This window comes from Salminus brasiliensis, chromosome 4, assembly GCF_030463535.1.
Source record: "Salminus brasiliensis chromosome 4, fSalBra1.hap2, whole genome shotgun sequence".
Taxonomy (NCBI): domain Eukaryota; kingdom Metazoa; phylum Chordata; class Actinopteri; order Characiformes; family Bryconidae; genus Salminus; species Salminus brasiliensis.
Window position 1 is genome coordinate 7,665,713 of NC_132881.1, and position 19,800 is coordinate 7,685,512.

A 19,800-nucleotide genomic window follows, 5' to 3' on the forward strand; every position below is an offset into this window, starting at 1 on the left:
AAGGTTATCTGAGAAATGCCACAGAAGAACCACGTTTGGTTTCATAAATAACCATGTTTGTAATAGAGATAACCTAAAATAATTGGTAAATGACCTTTCACCCGTCAAGTGATGGTTCTTAAGACCTTCAGAAGATTTGTCACACTTATAAACATGGTTCTTTGGAACTAAACCAGAGCCAAAAGTGGTTCTTCTTTGTTTTCAAGAGCGTATCCATCCATCCAACTTCTTATCCACTTTATCACCCATCACCTTACAGAAAGTGACCAGAGCAAGGATCAATCCCACAACACCAGGCCCCTGGAATTATGCGGCACACACACTACTGGAGCCAAGCGGAGGAAGATAAGAAGCCACTACTACTAATGTGAATTATTGCAGTCATTTAAAATAATGCATGTTTCACCTTGACATTGATTAGGCATTGGCCTGTGACTTCTAGGCTTAGACCACTGTTTAATACACTGATACATGACTCCATTAAACATTTACTACATGTGCCCTTTGTTTCCTGTTGATCAGGAACAATTAACATAGAGGAACCTCGAAAGTTCAACTCCCACACACAAACACACACACACACACACACAAATAAATCATACCATGACACACATGTATGACAAGCAAGAAAAAAACATCAGCAGAAGGAAGGGTACAGTACAGAATGTACAGACTCAAGCCGCACTAGGAAATAAGCAGTTTCCATATGTGGTTAAAGGCCACATAGAAAGGGTCATAATGGTGGAGAGTTCAAGTTAGAAAGGCCAAGCAGTACTACAGAACTTTGCATCAAGATGAAATAGCCATGCATGCTAGTTATCATGGGGTGGATGGCGCTATGTCAGTCATCTGTTGTAAATAAGGATAGTCAGAGTTTGTAAACTGCAAAATTGTAAGAATTTTGCTTTGCATGTGTCTGAACTGTAGGTACAAAATCCCACGGCACCTAAGCACACTATTTTAAATCTGACTAGCTCACAAGAGCTCAACTACTTTCTAGCTGATTTTAAAGAACAAAGCTTAGTTCCAGATGTGTTCCATTCCATCACCAGCTCACCTAGTTTAATATCATTAAGAACTCATCTACCAAAACCAGATGTTGGATAATGACTCTAAATAATACTAGACTGCCATGAGGAGAGCTTTGGAGATGTTTTAATAAATACAGTGATGGAAAACCACAACTTTTTGTATGAATTGTATTTGTATTTCTTCTAATATTAGTGTTTAATGAGGAAATAAACAGCCAAATAATGAGCTTTTGAATTTCACAGGTGCCTGAAACATTTGCACAATACTGTGTGTATTTTTTCATATGTAATGCCAGGCATGGGCTAAAGGTGCATAAAGCCCCCCAACATTAAGCTGTGGAGTAGTGGAACTGTGTTCTCAGGATTGATGGCCCTCCATCCAACACTTTTAGGATGGGCTGGGGAGTCCAGGATGAGGTCTAACATCCAACATCCTGACCTAACTAATGCGCTTGTTGGTGAATCAATCAAATCCTTAGAGCAATGATCCAAAATCTAGTAGAAAGCCTTCCCTGGACCCAATACTTTGTCCATGCAGTGTACATATATATAGTACTGTAGTTACAATTCTCATTTTTCCTTCAGAACAAGCAAGACAGGAATTAAACACAACACTGTCTTAACCACTTGCTGAGTAGAGGCACAGCTGAATGAGAGAAACTCCACTGGAAGCCTGTTTATTTGCCTTGTGTGCTCTCTATTAAGACCAATTAAATGCCCCATTTCAAACCGTGTCACTGTGTCACTGCCATAAATCCTACTGCAAAACACAAAAGTAACCACAATACAGTATTAAAACAGTTAGAATTGGCCTGAAGAGTCTGATTGCAGCTATTTTTGCTTATTAGATCATATCAATGCTCAATTGCACACTTGGGCCTTCTGTGTTGTGAAGCCTCTTATTCTCATAAACAGCTTGCAACACATTGCGCTGTTTCTGTAAGTGCAGAGCAGGCTTTTCTATAATGTCCGAGTCATCTCCATAATGTCAGAGACTCCGCTGCTGTTAATTTAGAATTAGCCGTGGCCTGATTACATGTCAATACAGAGTGATGCCGGCCAATTGGAAGACATCTGTTAGATGGTGTAGGCAGAGCATGGCATGCATGTTGATTGTGTCCTACAAGCCTGCATACAAAGAATAGTATCCCACAATAGATCATTAGTAAATCATTACTATGATACTGTCCTTTGTGGTACTGATTTCCCAGAAGGCTGAACTAAGTGAATGACCTTTGAATAACCACTTTCCAATCATGGCGGTTTGTACTGTAGACTGTGACCATCCTGACCAATCAGAAGAAGCGTTTCTGTGGCACATCTGAGAAATCCACATTCATGAATGCAACACAAGTAAATTAGTCAGAATACTATTGAAAAGTGTCAAACTGTTGAATTAGCAATACAATTGGATACAGCATATGTTGCCTCATAACAACCCCAGTATTTTGACCCTATAATGCAGCTGTAACATGCATTAGGCCTATCAGTGGTCATTATCTGCCATTGCCAAACTCTTCCTTCTCAAACACAGCATATTTCATGTCCTGTATGATGTATACATGCTGTATTGTAAACTTTGCAAATGTTTACATAGTAAAATATATTTAAATTAAGTTTATAACACATACAATTTTAAAATATAAACATTGTGCAGTGCACAATTAGCTATTTTAACAAATATGCAGTGTAATGAACAACCCTAAATAACTTCATATCACACAATAAGACACTGCTGTCACACCAATAGACATTTCCAGATGACCACCTTTTAGCCTAGTCGTATTCCTAGCGGACTGCCCCAGTGGAAATCTGATGTTTTTGATTTATCTAGAACGTTATTATTCTAGAACAGTATTATACATTTAAAAAGTAACAATGTACAGTTACTTTTTAAAGTAATAATAATGTGTAAAAAAATCATAGCACTACTTTAATCATGTTGCACTAAAGGACATTTTCAATAACTGGATGTCTAAATAAACAAAATGTCACAAAATGTAATAACCCATAATTTTATAGAGAGGGAATGTTAAAACCTCCATATTTAAATCTTTTGTGATTGTTCCAAAAAATTACAGTAGAGTATTAGTAGACTATATCTGTATTTGTCTCTGCAAGCATAAAAATTAAGCCTCATGCCAACTATGCATAAACAGAATAACATTCAGTTCAATTAAAACTGGACCAGCTTGTGCCAAGACCGGACCAGAGTGTCCGAGCTGTTAGCATGTGTCCGTTTTTTGTAAACCAGCAAAACAGCTCATTGCAAGTACTTGCTGATATGTGGCCAATAACACTAGCTTTCAAAAAATAATGACAACATGGCCAGAATTATATGGTAATGATGTGCATTGTCTTTTGCAGTACAACAAACTCATCTCTCGCGCACCAAACACTTCTAAATCCTACCATGCATTTTCACCCCTGCAAGTACATGAAGGCCCCAACAGCTTTTCCTCTCATGCTCATGTCAATGTCTCAGTAAACCTCTAAAACTGACAATTCTATTTATAAAATAGACCTGCTCTTAAGTGTCTCCGCAACCACAATCTATTTGTAATGCAGATTACCCCAAACATCTAATGCTATTCCACCATACCTGTACCCTCTACTGGTGCCAAATGAGCCAGACCCTTCTTGGATCTGTAACTAAAAAGATAAGTATTAAAAGATAAGTTTATTACTGACCTATATGCATATACAGACACTCCAAGTTATGGCCTGAACCAACATCCACGGTCATATCAGAAATTTATGACCACCTACCTAATAATAATAGTGGGAATAACCACCCATGGCTCGGATGACACTAGCGAGAAGCTGTGGCATGAACTGTATTAGGTGACAGAAGGTGTTCATTATAGAGGGGAACTGCTCCACAGGGGCGTACCGATTACTCTGTATCTCCAGTAACTCCCACAACTCACTCCCAGTGATCAAGTCGCCGTTCCCCTCTGGCATCAATGGACGGTGGGGCATCACTGTTATGCTGTTGTACTGTTATTCTCTGTACACTTTCGTTACTCTGCCTGGGACATCACAGAAGCTATGTGACAGGGTTTGCTCCACGTATAAATAGCGAGCCCAGCAGTCTGTTGTAGCATACTGCCAAACGATTATGAGATGTTCTACAGCCTTCCAGCAGCATTGGGTGCCTCCCAATGGCACAATAGTGGTGACCCACATGGCTATTGATGCCACAGAGCATCTCAAGCCGGTACAGAGCAATTGGCAAGTCACTGTGGACCAGTTAGCCCTATAACGAACGCCTTCAAACACCCAATATAGTCCATCTCGCTACTGTCATCCGAGTCAAGGGTGGTTATAAACACTATTAGGTAGGTGGTCATAATATTCTGATATGACCGTGCATTCCAGCTGAGGTGCAGAACATTTCCCAAAAATATAACCATGCTATCTGTACTTGATTTTATAACTCACAGGCACATGTTCCCAGATTCAAGTAGCAATTTCATCAAACCTTGCCCTAAGACTTTGGAAAGTGTGGTGCCACTTTCATCAATTCTAAAATAAATGAACAAACCATATCTCTGTGCCGTGGTGAATGGTGACTGTTAGACCGACGCTACATGGACAAAAGTACCAGGACACCTGCTCATTCGTTGTTTTTCTAAAAGCCAGGGTCTCTACTGTCCAGATAAGGTTTTCTACTAAATTGTGGAGCATTGCTGTGAGGATTTGACTGCATTCAGCGACAAAAGATGACCACCACCCCACCTCACTCCCTAACTCATCCCAAAAGCATTGGATGAAGCATCACCATTCCAGAGAACACAGTTCCACAGCTCTGCAGCTCAGTGCTCACTGCTGGGGGGCTTAATACACCTGGCATTAGGCATGGTGCCAATAGGTTCATGTTCATCTGCTCCAGAAAGTCATTTTCTATTGGCAGTGCTTCACTACAAAGGCTTAATGCATTCAGTAGAAGGGATGTCCACCAACATTTGGACAAATAGTTTACACTGTAAAGATCTTGGTTCAAGTAAAAAAAATGTAATCCCATATATTTGATATTGCTAATTTCTGTAAGCCCCACTATTGTTTTCTGGTAGCGTGCTACCATGCACCAAGTTGACAATAATGAACTAGGAAATGTTTGGCTGCTCTAGGTTAAACAGTAACTTTTGAAACTTGTTTACGACATGCCTATGTCCAAGCTTGTAACAGGCATTATTACATTGGGGAAAAAACATCATAAAACATCAAAAAACTTCATCAGAAGACAATGTAAAAAACTGGTCCCTTCATCATGAAATTAAAATTCATCACACTCCTGGAGAACCAGAGTGATGCTTTTTCTCTGAAACTGGTCCCACCTACTGTACATCAAAGTGTGTCGCTAATGCAAAATCACTGAACAGCTACATGCACAAGAACGATTCTGCTAACTGCTAATTATTTGAAGTTAGCTAACAAACTTGCACTGACTAGCAACACGCAGAGTGACGGGGGCAGAGAGACAGCCATCCTACCCACCCAGTGACAGCATGGCCAATTAAAGCCCATTTTATATCAGTTCACGGTGCGCCAGACATGCGTCCTATTTAAACGGCTTAATCGAATGGTATAGAAGTATACGGCTTGGGAAACGTCAAGCTACATGTTTACCATGTCTGGTGTGAAATGGGCTTTAGACTACAGGCCACGGACTGCTGTGGCATCACCACAAAACAACTAACTCCCAGTGATCAAGCCAGCTCTTAGACAGTTGCACCACCAGAAAGGGGCCCCTGACTCATTTGCATGAGCATCATGGAAGTGTTATCTAGCCAGTGTAAAAAAACTTCCATCTGACAACACCTGACATTTCACACAAGACTGTATTTCTGCATGTTAATGTTACTCAGCTAATTCGTATACACACCCAGGTTGCAAAATAACAGTAAGTGTTTGCAAATACTCTTTAAAACTTCATTAAACCTCAACTGTTCTGTATAATACGGCCTTATGATGAACGATATCAGTCAAGTTAATTGGGAAAAATGAGGAAGTGTACCTGTAACCCTATCTGGATGTTCAGAATGAACTTTTAATAATCACAGTGTCGTTTTGTTTAATTCTTAGTTATAATTAATAACACTTTTGATTAACTGTTACCACACTGATTAATGCTAAGCAAGCTTGAGAAAAAATGCATTGAACAAGATCAAGATTCATTCAAAGAATTAACTGATACATCTCTACAGACAATATCACCGTTGTCACGCAAAAACCTTGCATTGCCATTTTTTACTTTTTTTCTTTTTACATAATTTAAAACTAAGATTTGTGCTTTGCATGATGTACATAATAAACCAATAGAAAGGTTTTTTCCTTCTCCTGTAAAATTGGCTTTTTGGAGTTTTTTTTATATATATTTTTTTGCATAACAGCGATGATATATATCTAAAAGAACATGACAGCATTACAGTATTATTCCTGTAAATATTATTATTTGCAATTATGTATTAAGATATTGAAAAACTTGACACTGCAATATTTTTTTATGAAATATATGTTGAGATTTAAAAGAAAATACAGGAAATATTTATATGAAAAAAGGAGGTCAATAATGCAACAGGTAATGACATTAATAATGCACTCAGTGTATCCAGGACTGGACTAAAATAAATGATATTTAGCAGATATAAGTGCAGAATTCAGTTTTATATAAGCAGCCAAAAAGTTGTAGCATGACATATTTTATATAATTCGACACTGCACCTGACAGCGCTCGACCTGGGATGCAGCTATAGCGCATGCAATCATTGCAATAGTAGTAGTAGTAGTATTTTATGATTTTATGATTTTCTCCAAGGTCTATTTAAATGTTCCAACATGGTTTATGTACTACAATCAACCATTTTTAATTTCTACACCTGCATTTTCCTGCCTCTCTTCACCCTTTTACCTACAAGAAGTCCTTTGAGAACGATCAAGTGATGGTCATATATACTCTGAAATGGTTCTTCACAATAACACATCACTAAAAGTGGTTCTTCTACGGCACTGCTCGGAGAACCCTCATCAGCGCTTGATTTTTAAGAGTATTTTTACGAGTACTTTACTGTGAATATAATAGAAACTGACTTTGGCTGGCTGGCTGGCTGGCTGGCTTCCCTGTGTTGTAGCTCACTGAAAAAGCAGCCCAGCCTGAAACACTCCTTATAACGGTAGTGTGATGCTAAATGGGCGGATATATATAAAAAAAAAAAGCATCTTGGCCTTTATGGCATTAAAAAATGAATCAAAACCAGCTGTTTTGCAGCTAAATGTCCCATACTCATCATCTCGAGGCTCATTTACTGGGATTTTGGTTTTCCCCAATGTAGGCGCTTTAATATCCACATATAAAAAAGGTAAAGTGCACGTATTTGTCACTGTACAGTGTGCACTGCACAGCGAAATGTGTCCTCCGCATTTAACCCATCTGGTAGTGAACACACACTCACACACACACACATGTGTTAGGGGCAGTGAGTACACACACACACACACCCAGAGCGGTGGGCAGCCAACTCCAGCGCCCGGGAAGCAGAGAGGGTAAAGGGCCTTGCTCAAGGGCCCAACAGTGGCAGCTTGCCGAGCTGCCCGGGAATCGAACCCATAACCCTGTTATCGATATCCCAGCGCTCTAACCGCTGAGCCACCACTGCCCATGCCCCATGTTGGTGCAGTCTGTTTACCGACCTACCTACAAACCTGTCAGACCAAATGTGCTCTACTGGCCTCACCTGCTTCACCTGCAACCTGTGTTGTTGTGGAGCTGTTGGAGACACACTGAGCTGGGACAGCCCTCGGTGCTGGTAGTCTACAGACCCCTGGCTAAGCCATGGTCTCATGTGAACTGCTCAGAGGGGCTTTAGCAGCTAGTTAGTTCTCTAGAAGTGAAATGAAGTTCTGAACATGAGCAAGAGCAAGCAAGGCATCTCTCCCTCTTTGAGCATGGCTTCCTTCACCCACCAGCAGTTTATCCAAGGTGCCCTGGACGCTGGCAGTGCTGTTTAACAGAAGCAGGTGAAGAGACACACACACACACACACACACACACACACAATAATGAGCAGTGCAGAAAAGCAGCTAGCAGCAGCTGTCATCAACATTCTCGCAACTTCGCGAACACGGTGTAAACAGCCATGACTCCAACCCCCAGCACACACAGCGCGCGCCGCTGCAGTCTGCACCGCTGCCTGCTTCTGGGTTCATTCCCGCACAGGCAGCGGGGCTCAGAGCCGGGAGTAGTGGTGGTACTGGGAGTAGAGGGGGGCTGGCTGGCTGGCTAGCTAGCTCTAAGCGTGCGGCGTCCACCAGAAGACGATGCTTTACCTTTCTCAGCCCTCCACTCCTTTTTCTTTTTGCTCATGGTGCCGTGCTGCGTGGGCTTCGGATTGTTGTGTTTGGCGTTGAGCAACCCCAGGCTCACAGCGAGCGCGTTCCCCGACACTCAAGAGAAAGTGAAACCGCTCGTGAGCGAGACGCCGCCTCACCTGAGGAGCCTGTGTGTGTGTGTGAGTGTGTGTGAGTGTGTGTGTGTATGTGTGTGGTACGGGGGATCCGGTGGAGGCTCCCGCACAACCTACCATGGACCGAGTGCGGCGGGGGAGTGGCGGCGCCATTGGCCCGCTCCGCCTCGCAGCTCCGGACGACAGCCAACCGCCGTTGCGCAGGGGCGGGCCCAACGGCGAGAGCGTCGCGACATGGTTGGTTAGCAACGGCAGCCTCGCGAACGAGCGAACGAAGGGAAGCGCGCGCCGCTGGGACCACGTTTAAAACCGGCCTGTCACATTGCGCTCGGTCAGCTGTTGGATGTGGCCCAGCGAACCGATTCGTTCCAACGGTCCTTTTAATGAATGAATCGAATCAGTGAATCTCTAGAACTGTACGGTTGGGCATCTGAATAGTCAAGTGATGCGGTGTGTGAGTCAAATGTGCGAACCGACTCTGTCGTTTTAAATGAATCAAATCTCAACTCCACTAGTAGAATAGTGTGATTCAGACTCGCTTTGTGAAGCGGACAAGGTTGGAGCTGGAGAAGGCGAACCGACTCGTTTGAACTGTCCCTTTAAATGAATCAAATCTCAACTCGACTAGTAGAATAGTGTGAATCAGACTCGCTTTGTGAATTGGACAAGGTTGGAGCTGGAGAAGGCGAACCGACTCGTTTGAACTGTCCCTTTAAATGAATCAAATCTCAACTCGACTAGTAGAATAGTGTGAATCAGACTCGCTTTGTGAAGCGGACAAGGTTGGAGCTGGAGAAGGCGAACCGACTCGTTTGAACTGTCCCTTTAAATGAGTCGAATCTGGTTCTCCCAATATTTCATAACAGTTCATAACATACATGCTGCTACACTTTGGACTTTTTATGTACTTTAGCAAATATTTGTGCACTTGAGGAATGTTTTCGACCTTGCTGATTTCCCATGAGCGGCACTTTTTACAAAAAGGGCAGGAACATTGAATTTAGCTAGGATCTGCAGGTCCTTGTTTTTCTTGGGGAACCTTTGGTGCCTTTCTGGATGATATGCACCCTTGGAGACGTTTCAGCAGGCCCACCAATGTCCCTAAGGCTCTCAGTTTGTAGATAATGCCTCTGTGGTTTGGTGATTCTCTAGATCTAGATCTAGATCTTTATTTCTCAGCTCTCCTTGATTTATTATTATTTAATTTTTATTATGGCCTTGTGTGCTTTGTAAAACACAGTGGAGACTACACCACTCGGATGGTAAAACAACATGAGAGAGGTGTACGTTCATCAGGGCTGGTTCTGTCTGTGCTAAACCAGCTGATATGTCTGATGTCTACTGAATCTGGGTAACTAAGCGGGTAACTGCTTTTTTGACATGGGTGTTAAAAATCTGCATGTTGGATGACTTGGATGCTCCATTAAAAATGTATTAATCTTTTAAAATGTGCCCTTGGTCTTCATTATTATCGTTATTATAATTATAGTATATTATGTATCATTGCATTTCAATATCTAAGGTGCTAAAATACTTAGAGTAGTTTAGCAAGAAATTAAATAAACATAATTTATCACTGACCCCAGGTGTAGTTGATCAGACAAGACATTCAGTTTAGTATCTAACGGTCACTTCTTTAGTTTATAACATGATATGCTAGGCTGACACTGACAACAAACAGTGGGGACGGTCACCAATCTTATCTGTATAAACATTAACCTAGCATCTCCTGATGCTAACTAAAAAAGACACACACACACACACACATTAAATATTGTTGTAACATGTTTTGGATAATCAACTGTATTTTTGAAACAGTAGTACAACTTTACTATGTAAGTAAAGTCATTCAGAATGGTTCGGTGTGAAATGCTCTGTTCTGATAAGAAATGTTTACAGTGGCGGTGATGGGAAGCAGACTGATCTGAAGGGTTCCTGCCTACAGGAAGAACCATATTACATAAACAATCATTACGAATATTCCAGTTAAATCGTTGAAACAAGGGTTTACACAAAAGTGTGACTTAAATTTGCCATGTATTTTATAAAAGCCATTAATAGTGGAGAGGTACATTAGGAAAATAGTCCCTAGAGAAAATGTATTTTTATAGGTTATACCATTATAGGCATTATGAAAACACAGAAAATCGACAGATTCACTGGTTAAAACTGATATATTCTAGAAGTCTAAGTAGAACATTTCTCTACAAATAACCATTTCACATAAAAACACTGACACAGACGTTGTTTAAGAGATTTAATTATGCAGAAAAGGGTAGCTTTTGTGAGGCTCATTTGCTTTGTTGGTTAAAAAAAACTGTTGTTACATGTGGTAATGTACTAGATTGTGAATTTAGTGTGAATGTAAATGTAGTTTCTATGTGTGTGTGTGTGTGTAATATAGCACCTGGCTTAATCCCTGGGAATCCAACCCTAAATTAACCTTCTCAGCAGGCACCAGAATCCAATTTGATGCCAAAAAGGTGTTCTACAGATGCTGAAGCTAAGTAAAAATTGAAAACAGAGTTGACTTCAGAACACCGTATTGTACAGAATGTTAAAATCGTGTTGGAAATCAAAGTCTCATATAAAACGAACATGGGTGGATATCAAGCTCCAACATTAGACAGATGTTGAACTTGGTCTGACACCATGCAGACCAGCAGAATATCAACATCTAACAATGTTAGATTTTACACTGTGTGGATGTGAAGATCATGAAGTTGAGCAGACATTGGGTTTCGGTCATCATACCTCACAACTAAATGTTGGTATTTCACATTATTATGACTTTAGGATGCTTGAGATGTTTGGAAGATGTTGGTCTTACTCAATAAACCACAGATCAGTTCACAGCTCAGTTGTTATAGATTAAAAACTTCTAATAGTCTGAATAAAATGTCTTTAATTTAATCTTTAAAAAAAAGCATACATACGGAATGAAAACCCAAATGTACCACAGATGAAGAATCGTGTTTGGGATGAGGAACAGCTGAGCTGGATGTTTGCAAACAAATGCCTTTATTTCACACCCTACCTCACAAAAGTCTATACCCCATCCTTACGCACAAATGAAATGCTATTAAATAAAATAAAGTCTAACGCACTGACAAAATGATATGATGACCTCATTCATTTCTTAGTCATTTTGGAGCATTACATACATGCATAATGTTATCCATCAGCAGCCTGGGAACGCTCAAAGAGCCGAAAAATAGAAACTAGGCCAGTGGTTCCAAAGGTTGGTCTTGTTGGGAAGAAACAATAATTCTGGATGACCAGTTCCGGTTCTCATAACTTGGTCATGTGGGTTTATCTTCTACAGCATCCACAGGATTCAGGCCACCCAGATACTTGCAGAGTCTCTTGTCATCTCTACTCTGGCTGGTCTTCCTATGTTGGCCTTCAGGGCCTTGCAACTGATCCAAAATGCAGCACTACGACTTATGTACAAATACATGATCTATCCCCGACCCCAGAAGCAGTCGATAATTTAAGACGTGTGAAATCTGATTTGTGCTTCTTTAGTGCACAACGGGAGATGCTGAGCTAATGAACACTGGACTTGGACCAGTCTCATCTCTGTAAATTCCAACATCTCAAATAATTTGCTCCTAAAAATCTATCAGAAACGTATGCTAACAAGTTTAAAAAAAAAAAAAAAAAAAAAAAAAAAAAAAAAAAAAAAAAAAAATACATTTAGTGAAATCGCATGGAGAGAGTTCAGTTATACATTTAAGCTAAATTTGGAACGATTACTCAAAATGACTGCCCCACCATTCAGCTCTGCAGAGACAATTACTGTTTTTATAGAATACAGACGGTCACCCTGCGTTCTGAAAAACACTGATTTGTCTGAGAACGACAAATGGAGATGTTGGGTGTGTTTTGGGCAAGGTGAGACATGTATTGGCTAGTCATCGTTATTTTTTTTTCATAACCAGTTTCCAGCCTCTCTTCACCCTTTAGATTTTTAAGTGCAAGCAAGTGTCTTATCGACAAACATTTCACAAAGACGAACACTTTGTAGTATAACAGAAATGTAGTAAAGTGATTTGTCCAACACCAACAATGTTATGCTGATTAGTCACATGTTGGCTGTTCCGAAGCTGCTGATATTAAAGGTGGATGTAGCCCAGTTTAAAACACTCTTCCTAATATTAGTTCAAATGGGTCAATAGGCTGAAGAGGTGGAACTGTGTACATGTAAAGAAAAGTAAGGGAAATTAGGCTTTCCATGCTTTGGAAATAAATATTTATTAGATATGATAACTGACATTTATATTTATTAGATATTTCAAGACATTTCCACAGCCTATTTGTATTGTGTGATTTTAGCACTTCACCCAATCCAACAGGATTAATTAACACTGTCGATCAGTGCACAGCACTTTGAAGCACTGATGATATCCTCAATATGCTTAAAATATGTGTATCAAAATAATAATTTATCACAATACGGTAAAATATTGTCCTACTGCCCACCCTGACTCTGGAAGGAGTCTACTGAGTAAAACAGAACTTAAATGTAGGGGCAGTGGTGGCTCAGCAGTTATAGCGTCGAGCTATCGATAACAGGGTTGTAGGTTCGATTCCCGGGCTCGGCAAGATGCCACTGTTGGGCCCTTGAGCAAGGCCCTTTACCCTCTCTGCTCCCTGGGCACTGGAGTTGGCTGCCCACCGCTCTGGGTGTGTGTATTCATTGCCCCTAGTTCACTAGTGTGTGTGTGTTCATTACCACAGATGGGTTAAATGTGGAGGACATATTTCGCTGTGCAGCGTACACTGTACAGTGACAAATACGTGCACCTTTACCTTTTAAACATGCTATGAATCAAAACGAACAGGGGAACAGAACAATCAAGACCATTCCACCTACCCAGGAGCGCTGCCAGAGCATGATATTACACTGGGAACTCCAGCAATTAAGAAAAAATATGAAAATATGAAATTATGCAATTATGAAAAGAGGCTCCCGTCAGTCACAGGCCCTTAGAATTGAGACATGGTACTCCTGCACCAACCCACCAGCTTTGTTCTTTGCTAGCAATGTTAACATTTTCAGCCACTCATGTTTAATGAGACGTGAAGAATATGAACATAAGCAGGACAGGCATTGAAAGCAGCCAATGTGAAAATCCTGATCAGCATTGGGAGGGACTATTTACTGTACCAGGCAAGAGGATGTTACACTGTCGGACAAAACGAAACTGATGATTAATCACAGTTTTAAAGTGTTTATCCTGCCTATAAAGGAGAAGAAAACCTTAACCACAATAGACGGCCTGATTATCTGCAGTTGTTTAAGTCGTTAAATAACGACTTTCAAAAAGGAAAGTGTGACGAAGCAGTATGAGCAGCTCTTCAGATCACCTCTCTGGCTGGGCCATTTGGACTCTGGCTGGGCCATTCCAAAGCCTTAATCTTATTCCGGTGAAGCCATTCTTTTGTTGATTCAGATGTGTGCTTTGAGTCATTGTTGTGCTGTAAGATGAAGTTCCTCTTCATCTTCAGCTTTCTAACAGAAGGCCGGAGGTTGTGCGCCAACACTGACTGGTATTTGGAACTGTTCATAAGTCCGTCCACCCTGACTAAGGCCCCAGTTCCAGCTGAAGAAAAACAGCCCCAAAGAATGATGCTGCCACCACCATGCTTCACTGTAGGTATGGTGTTCTTTTGCGCCAAATATACGTTTTGGAATTATGTCCAAAAAGTTCAACCTTGGTTTCATCAGGCCATAACATTTTCCCACATGCGATTGGGAGATTTCAGATGTCTTTTTGCAAAAATAAGCCAGGCTTGGATGTTTTTCTTTGAAAGATAAGGCTTCCGTCTTGCCACCCGACCCCATAGCCCAGACATATGAAGAAGACGGGAGATTGTGGTCACATGTACTGCACATCCAGTACTTGCCAGAAATTCTTGCAGCTCCTTCAGTGTTGCTGTTGGCCTCTTAACAGCCTCCCTGACCAGTGTTCTTCTTGTCTTATCATCAAATTTGGACGAACGTCCTGTTCTTGGTAATGTCACTGTTGTGCCATGTTTTCTCCACTTGATGATGACAGTCTTCACTGTGTTCCATGGTATATTTAATGACTTGGAAATTCTTTTGTAGCCTTCACCTGACTGATATCTTTGAATAATGGGATCCCTCTGACGCTCTGGCAGCTCTTTGCGAATCATGGGTTGGGCTGGATAACGTGGCTACAAAAATGTCAGGACAAGCCAACTAGAACAGCTGAGCTTTATTTGGGGTTGATCAGAGGCACTTTAATTGGTGACAGGTGTGTGCTGACTCCAATTGAACATGAGTTTGAATGTAATTGGTTAAATCTGAACACAGCCACACCCCCAGTTATAAAAGGGTGTGCACACTTATGCAACCACATTATCTCAGTTGTTTATTTTTACTTCACCTAACTGAAAGATTTCTGATTGTTTTTTAATTGCATTGTACAGGTTATAGGTCACATTAAAGGTGGAAAAAGTTCTGAAATGATTTGTCTTGTGTTTTTTACATCACAAAAACCTGGCATTTGAAAAGGGGTGTGTAGACTTTTTATATCCACTGTGCTATATATATATATATATATATATATATATATATATATATATATATATATGTGTGTGTGTGTGTGTGTATATATACATATATATATAAATTCTTTTTATTTTCATGTATTATTCTATTCTTCTTATTATATATATATATATATATATATATATATATTCAATATAATATAATATATCATATTATTTTTAAAGATATATTATATTATGTTCAAAATATATAATAAGAAGAATAGAATAATACATGAAAATAATAAAATGAATTGAAATGCTTAACTTAAAGTCAGCTACAGCTACTATAAACACGAGTATGTTCGCGTTGCATTATGGGGTTTGCAGTTCTTTATCTAACCAAGGCTTTTTACATCCACTGTCTTTTACCTTTTAATGCCGCTTTGTTTTTTAACTTTAAGCATGTATGTGAAATACGTGTACTCGTTACATTTACACCGCCACAAATAGGATCACATCTGGACAAATACAAAAAACACAGATATCTGGAAATCTCTGGAACAGGCTTCCGGACTCCTGACGTCAAGCAGATGATCACATGACGTGCTTTCTTTAAACGAAATTTATATTATATATTTTTTTAATACGTTTGAGAGTATAAATACTCATTTTTTCTCAATATAGTGCACTGTGTAGTGATATGTGATGTTTCTGCGATTGAATCTGTCTGAAAATAATGTACTTTTTGCTGTTTCCCATGATGCACCACCGAGGGCACTTCAATTCAAACTAGGAGAAATGGACGAAGGCTTGAGGGAAGACGGGAGAGGCAGCGGGACTATGACTCTCATCAAAAATAACGAGCCTGCTGCGAGCCGTGGAGAGCGATTAGTTCATGTTAAGCAAAGCTGTCATCCAAACAGAGTAGAAATCAGTAATGTGAGTGAAGCGTGCTGTGTTAGTCCGGTAGATCCGGGCACTTTAAAGGCAGTGGTGTGCTCGCCCTCCCCGGCTGGTGCAGGCCGGGGTGCCGGTAATGCACCCCAGCTGTCCGGGGCTGGAGGACATACCGGCTCGGTTCAAGAGGGAGTGGATGTTAGGCTGGAGTCAGTAAACGGCGAGGACGGCACTGCAGTAGTCTCTGGGACAGCAGCAGCAGCAGCAGCAGCAGAAAGTCACCGGGAATCAAGTAAGTTTTGTGCCTGGTAGGAACTCTATTGATTAGCTATAGGTGTCAACCTCAGTACAGTAAATCTTGTATTTTCAATATTTAAAACATAGAAATCAATAGTTCTCTCTGTTTATAGTTTATTTACTGTAATTATTAATTTCCTGGTAAGTTATTTGCACTGTATTTGGCACACAGCTAGTGTCTCACAGTAATATACACACATACCATCACATTTCAACTTTATAAAGCCCTCTAATATTAATCTCTAATATTAATGTCAAATGTAATGGGAGAAAATACATTTACCCTGATAGGCTGTAGGAGATTTGTGTAAAATGTGTGTAAAAAAAAAAAATAAAAAATAATAATAATATATATATATATATATATATATATATATATATATATATATATATATATATATATATATATTTGTCTGCTTTATATAGGACTAATTCACCATTGTATTTGCCCTTTACGTTGTACTTTATACCGTATAGGTACACAGAGACCGTATGGTTGTGTATGTATATATACCATGTAATAATCCTATACAGCAGTACAAGGCCCAGTACAAGAAGAGCTTGTTACTGAGTTCAGATGTGCCAGAAGAGAGCAAGCACCAGCTTGTGTATAGTAATGTGTATAGACTTTCCAGGACTGGTATTGGAGAGGCCAGGAATATGGAAAACGCTGGCAGTCAGAAAGAGTTGCTCAGCTGTCATTTATCCTATATTGCAGTCATGCAGTCAGTTTTTGAGGTCCACGGGTCTTCAGGGCCACAGCCCAGGCGTTATTGTTATAGAAGTCTCATTAAAAATGGTGTGCTATGTACTTCTCAATAAAGTAGCCATACCATGTTGAGCACAGTTAATTTCCCTGTTCTTAAGCGGTATTTCCAACAATTGTTCTTTCAAGGTTCCCTGCCTACGGACGCTATTCTCCCTGAGTCAGCCACGCAGGACGACTCTAAATGTAGGACGATGTCTGCATGGCAGGCTTCTTGTGACGATGAGGAGATTGCAAGAAAAGCCAAAGAGGAAGGACGCGTGGACGTTGTGTTTCCCGGCACTGTGACTCAGGACGGCTGCTGTAGGTTGGTCTGTGAGCTCTTCAAGTGTGTCCTGTATCAGCGACAGCAGCTGCCCATGACCTATGACCAGATGGTGTTCTTTCAGAAACAACAGCACACGTCCATACAGGTAAAAGAGTGTTTGCTCAAAAGAACTTCAACCAAGTACATGGGGTTCATGCCCTGAATAGTCCACACACAGGCCTGATTCCGTGCTCATTTCGGTGCTTATTTTATGATCGGAAGAGGAGCCGTTATTACTTTTCAGACGTTGCTTTCCCCACCATTCTCAAACTTGAAACACGGAGTAATGGGCTAAGATCAAGGAACCAATGAAGCTCCTTGACATGTACAGCTGAGAGCAGGTAGCTGTCGCCCTATTAGGGCTCACTTGACGTGATCCCCATGCCTCCTTGTTCAGGAGATGCAGAGATCCAAACACTGGACCATATCCAGCCCCTTAAACACACATACTTCACACTTGGTCAAACAGACCAGTGTCTAAAAAAACATTGCCATGCCTTAACCCTTGTGTAGTCTGAACATTCTGTATGCTCCTATATTCGAGTCAAAATGCAGTTGGTCAGTGTTTGTCAGTACTGACAATTTCAACAATATACTTTTATGAGTATATCACAATAACAAAATTCATAGCAATTTGACAAAATATCAAAATATCATATTGCCCTTCCCTAATAGACCAACACTACCAGCCAGAAGTTTGGAAGCAACAAATAATTAATGGGTCTCCAAGTTGGTACAATATACGGACATGACATCAGTAGTTTTTTGTGTTTATATACATGCTCCCTGTCGAAGGTTGGGGCGCAAGTCTGTGAGCAGACAGTGACGTTCATCATGTAGAAAAGAGTGGCACGCAAACTCACAAATGACATTGACTCGCTTTATAGACAAGGAGATCCTGCTGTTAAACATAGTTGAAAATGATCCTGCTATTATATTATCTTCGTATCACTGGCATTAAATGGCCTTAAGTTACACAAATATCTGAGACAGTATATTGTCCAAAATTGCGAAAATTAGGCCTACTATGTCATCAATTGCAAATATTGACTATACATTTTTCCATTTGTGTGCTTATTTATCTTGCATGCCTGTTTTATAGAGTTTTGTATCTTCTATATTTAGTAATTCAGTCCTTTTTTCCCTCCTTTTCCATAAAGTCAGAGGAAGCAGCAGTGAAGAAATCCACCAAAACGTCTGGAGGCCTGAACTGGCATCGATGCCAGAGGACACTACAGGAACTGGACGACGTGCTGGGTAATCTAGAGGCCCTTTTCTCTCTCAGCCACGTCCCACGAGTGCTCTTCATGCTGGGTGGCTCTACAGTCCTCCCCACTGAGCTGTACGAGGTCAACATGGAGGCTTTGGTCGCGGGAGGTGGAGAGAGCACTTTGAGGACGTCCTCTTGTTTGAGGCAGCTTTTCCGAGCACTGTTTGTGGCTGACTTGCTATCTGATGTAAAACCAGTGCGCCTCATGGCCACTACAGTCATGGCGCTCGCCCACCGGGACTGTGGTGTTGCATGGTTTAAGCCAAAGGTTGACTTCAGAATTCCCACAAGAGTAAAGAAGCAGGTGATTTTATTAGCCTCCGACACTTCGTTGAGTGGACAAGCAAAGGCAGCCACTAGAGACTGGGAGAATTACATATGGTTCCAAGCTCCAGTGACTGTCAAGGGATTCTGTAAATGACAGGGAACTGAATGGAAGTCTAGCGTTGTTTATATTTAAGGTGCTAAAAAGGGTTCCTCAACATGATGCCATAGGAGAACCTTTTGGTTCTATAGAAATCGCTGAAATGGGTGGTTAATGGGGTTGATAACAACAGCTATTGTTAAGATGTTTGAGCATAAAGACTGTTTTTAAAGTTTACATTATGTGAAGGTTATTTACCTCATTTCCTTCAGTCTTTAAATTGCGTGGAGTTTTTTAGTTCTTAAGAGCATTTAAAGATTCTGAATGAAACCACTAGTGGTTCTCGCATAGCTTCTCTCCTTTTTTAGGAGCGAATGCAAATAAAGCATGTTACTCTGCAGCAGAGAATCTTCATGATCCTAAACCTAACTCCACCCTCAGGGAACTCTCATTTTACATGCCTCATTCAGGAACAGATTTTAGCTAAACCATTACTTCACCTCAGATGAATGTTTCACAGGTAGCATCGATGTCAGGTATTTACAATTGAATTTTAGGTGCATTTTATTATTAAAAAATCTATGAACAATGATAATACATTTTTAAAATGTCAGTCATCTCATTTAAAACAAAAAAATAATGTGGCAGTCGTGTCTAAATTATTACTCCGTGAATGTCCTCAAGCTTGATTTCCTAACTGTTGGTTGTCTTTTATTCATGGTGCCAAGTATTATTACTTTTCTGTATAATTTTTTTATTAAATTCTCAAAGAAACTAAATCCTAAAAGCTGTGGAAGTCATTTGTTTTGGTATGTGAATTTGGCATGTATCCTTGTACTTACTTACCGGAATGATTGGAAATTTTAATGAAATACACCAG

The 19,800-nt window shown here is 40.4% G+C and overlaps 2 protein-coding genes across 4 annotated transcripts in view; one reads left to right on the forward strand and one right to left on the reverse strand.

Moving 5' to 3' along the window:
- Window positions 1–8,618, reverse strand: part of macrod2 (mono-ADP ribosylhydrolase 2) — a 931,382-nt gene extending 922,764 nt beyond the window's left edge. For 2 of the 3 annotated variants that reach the window (XM_072677422.1, XM_072677421.1), the window contains exon 1: window positions 8,361–8,617. In XM_072677422.1, coding sequence (XP_072533523.1) covers window positions 8,361–8,397 — 37 coding nt within the window. In that variant the 5' untranslated portion in view covers window positions 8,398–8,617. Of the gene's footprint in view, window positions 1–8,360 lie in introns of all 3 variants that reach the window. The other variant, XM_072677423.1, reaches the window with a different exon arrangement.
- Window positions 8,619–17,173: 8,555 nt separating this feature from the next.
- On the forward strand, window positions 17,174–19,192 carry mad2l1bp (MAD2L1 binding protein). The gene is made up of 2 exons (XM_072676721.1): window positions 17,174–17,392; window positions 18,447–19,192. Exons 1-2 carry the CDS (start codon window positions 17,174–17,176, stop codon window positions 18,975–18,977), a joined length of 750 nt encoding a protein of 249 aa, XP_072532822.1. The 3' UTR covers window positions 18,978–19,192.
- The last annotated feature ends 608 nt before the right edge of the window (window positions 19,193–19,800 follow it).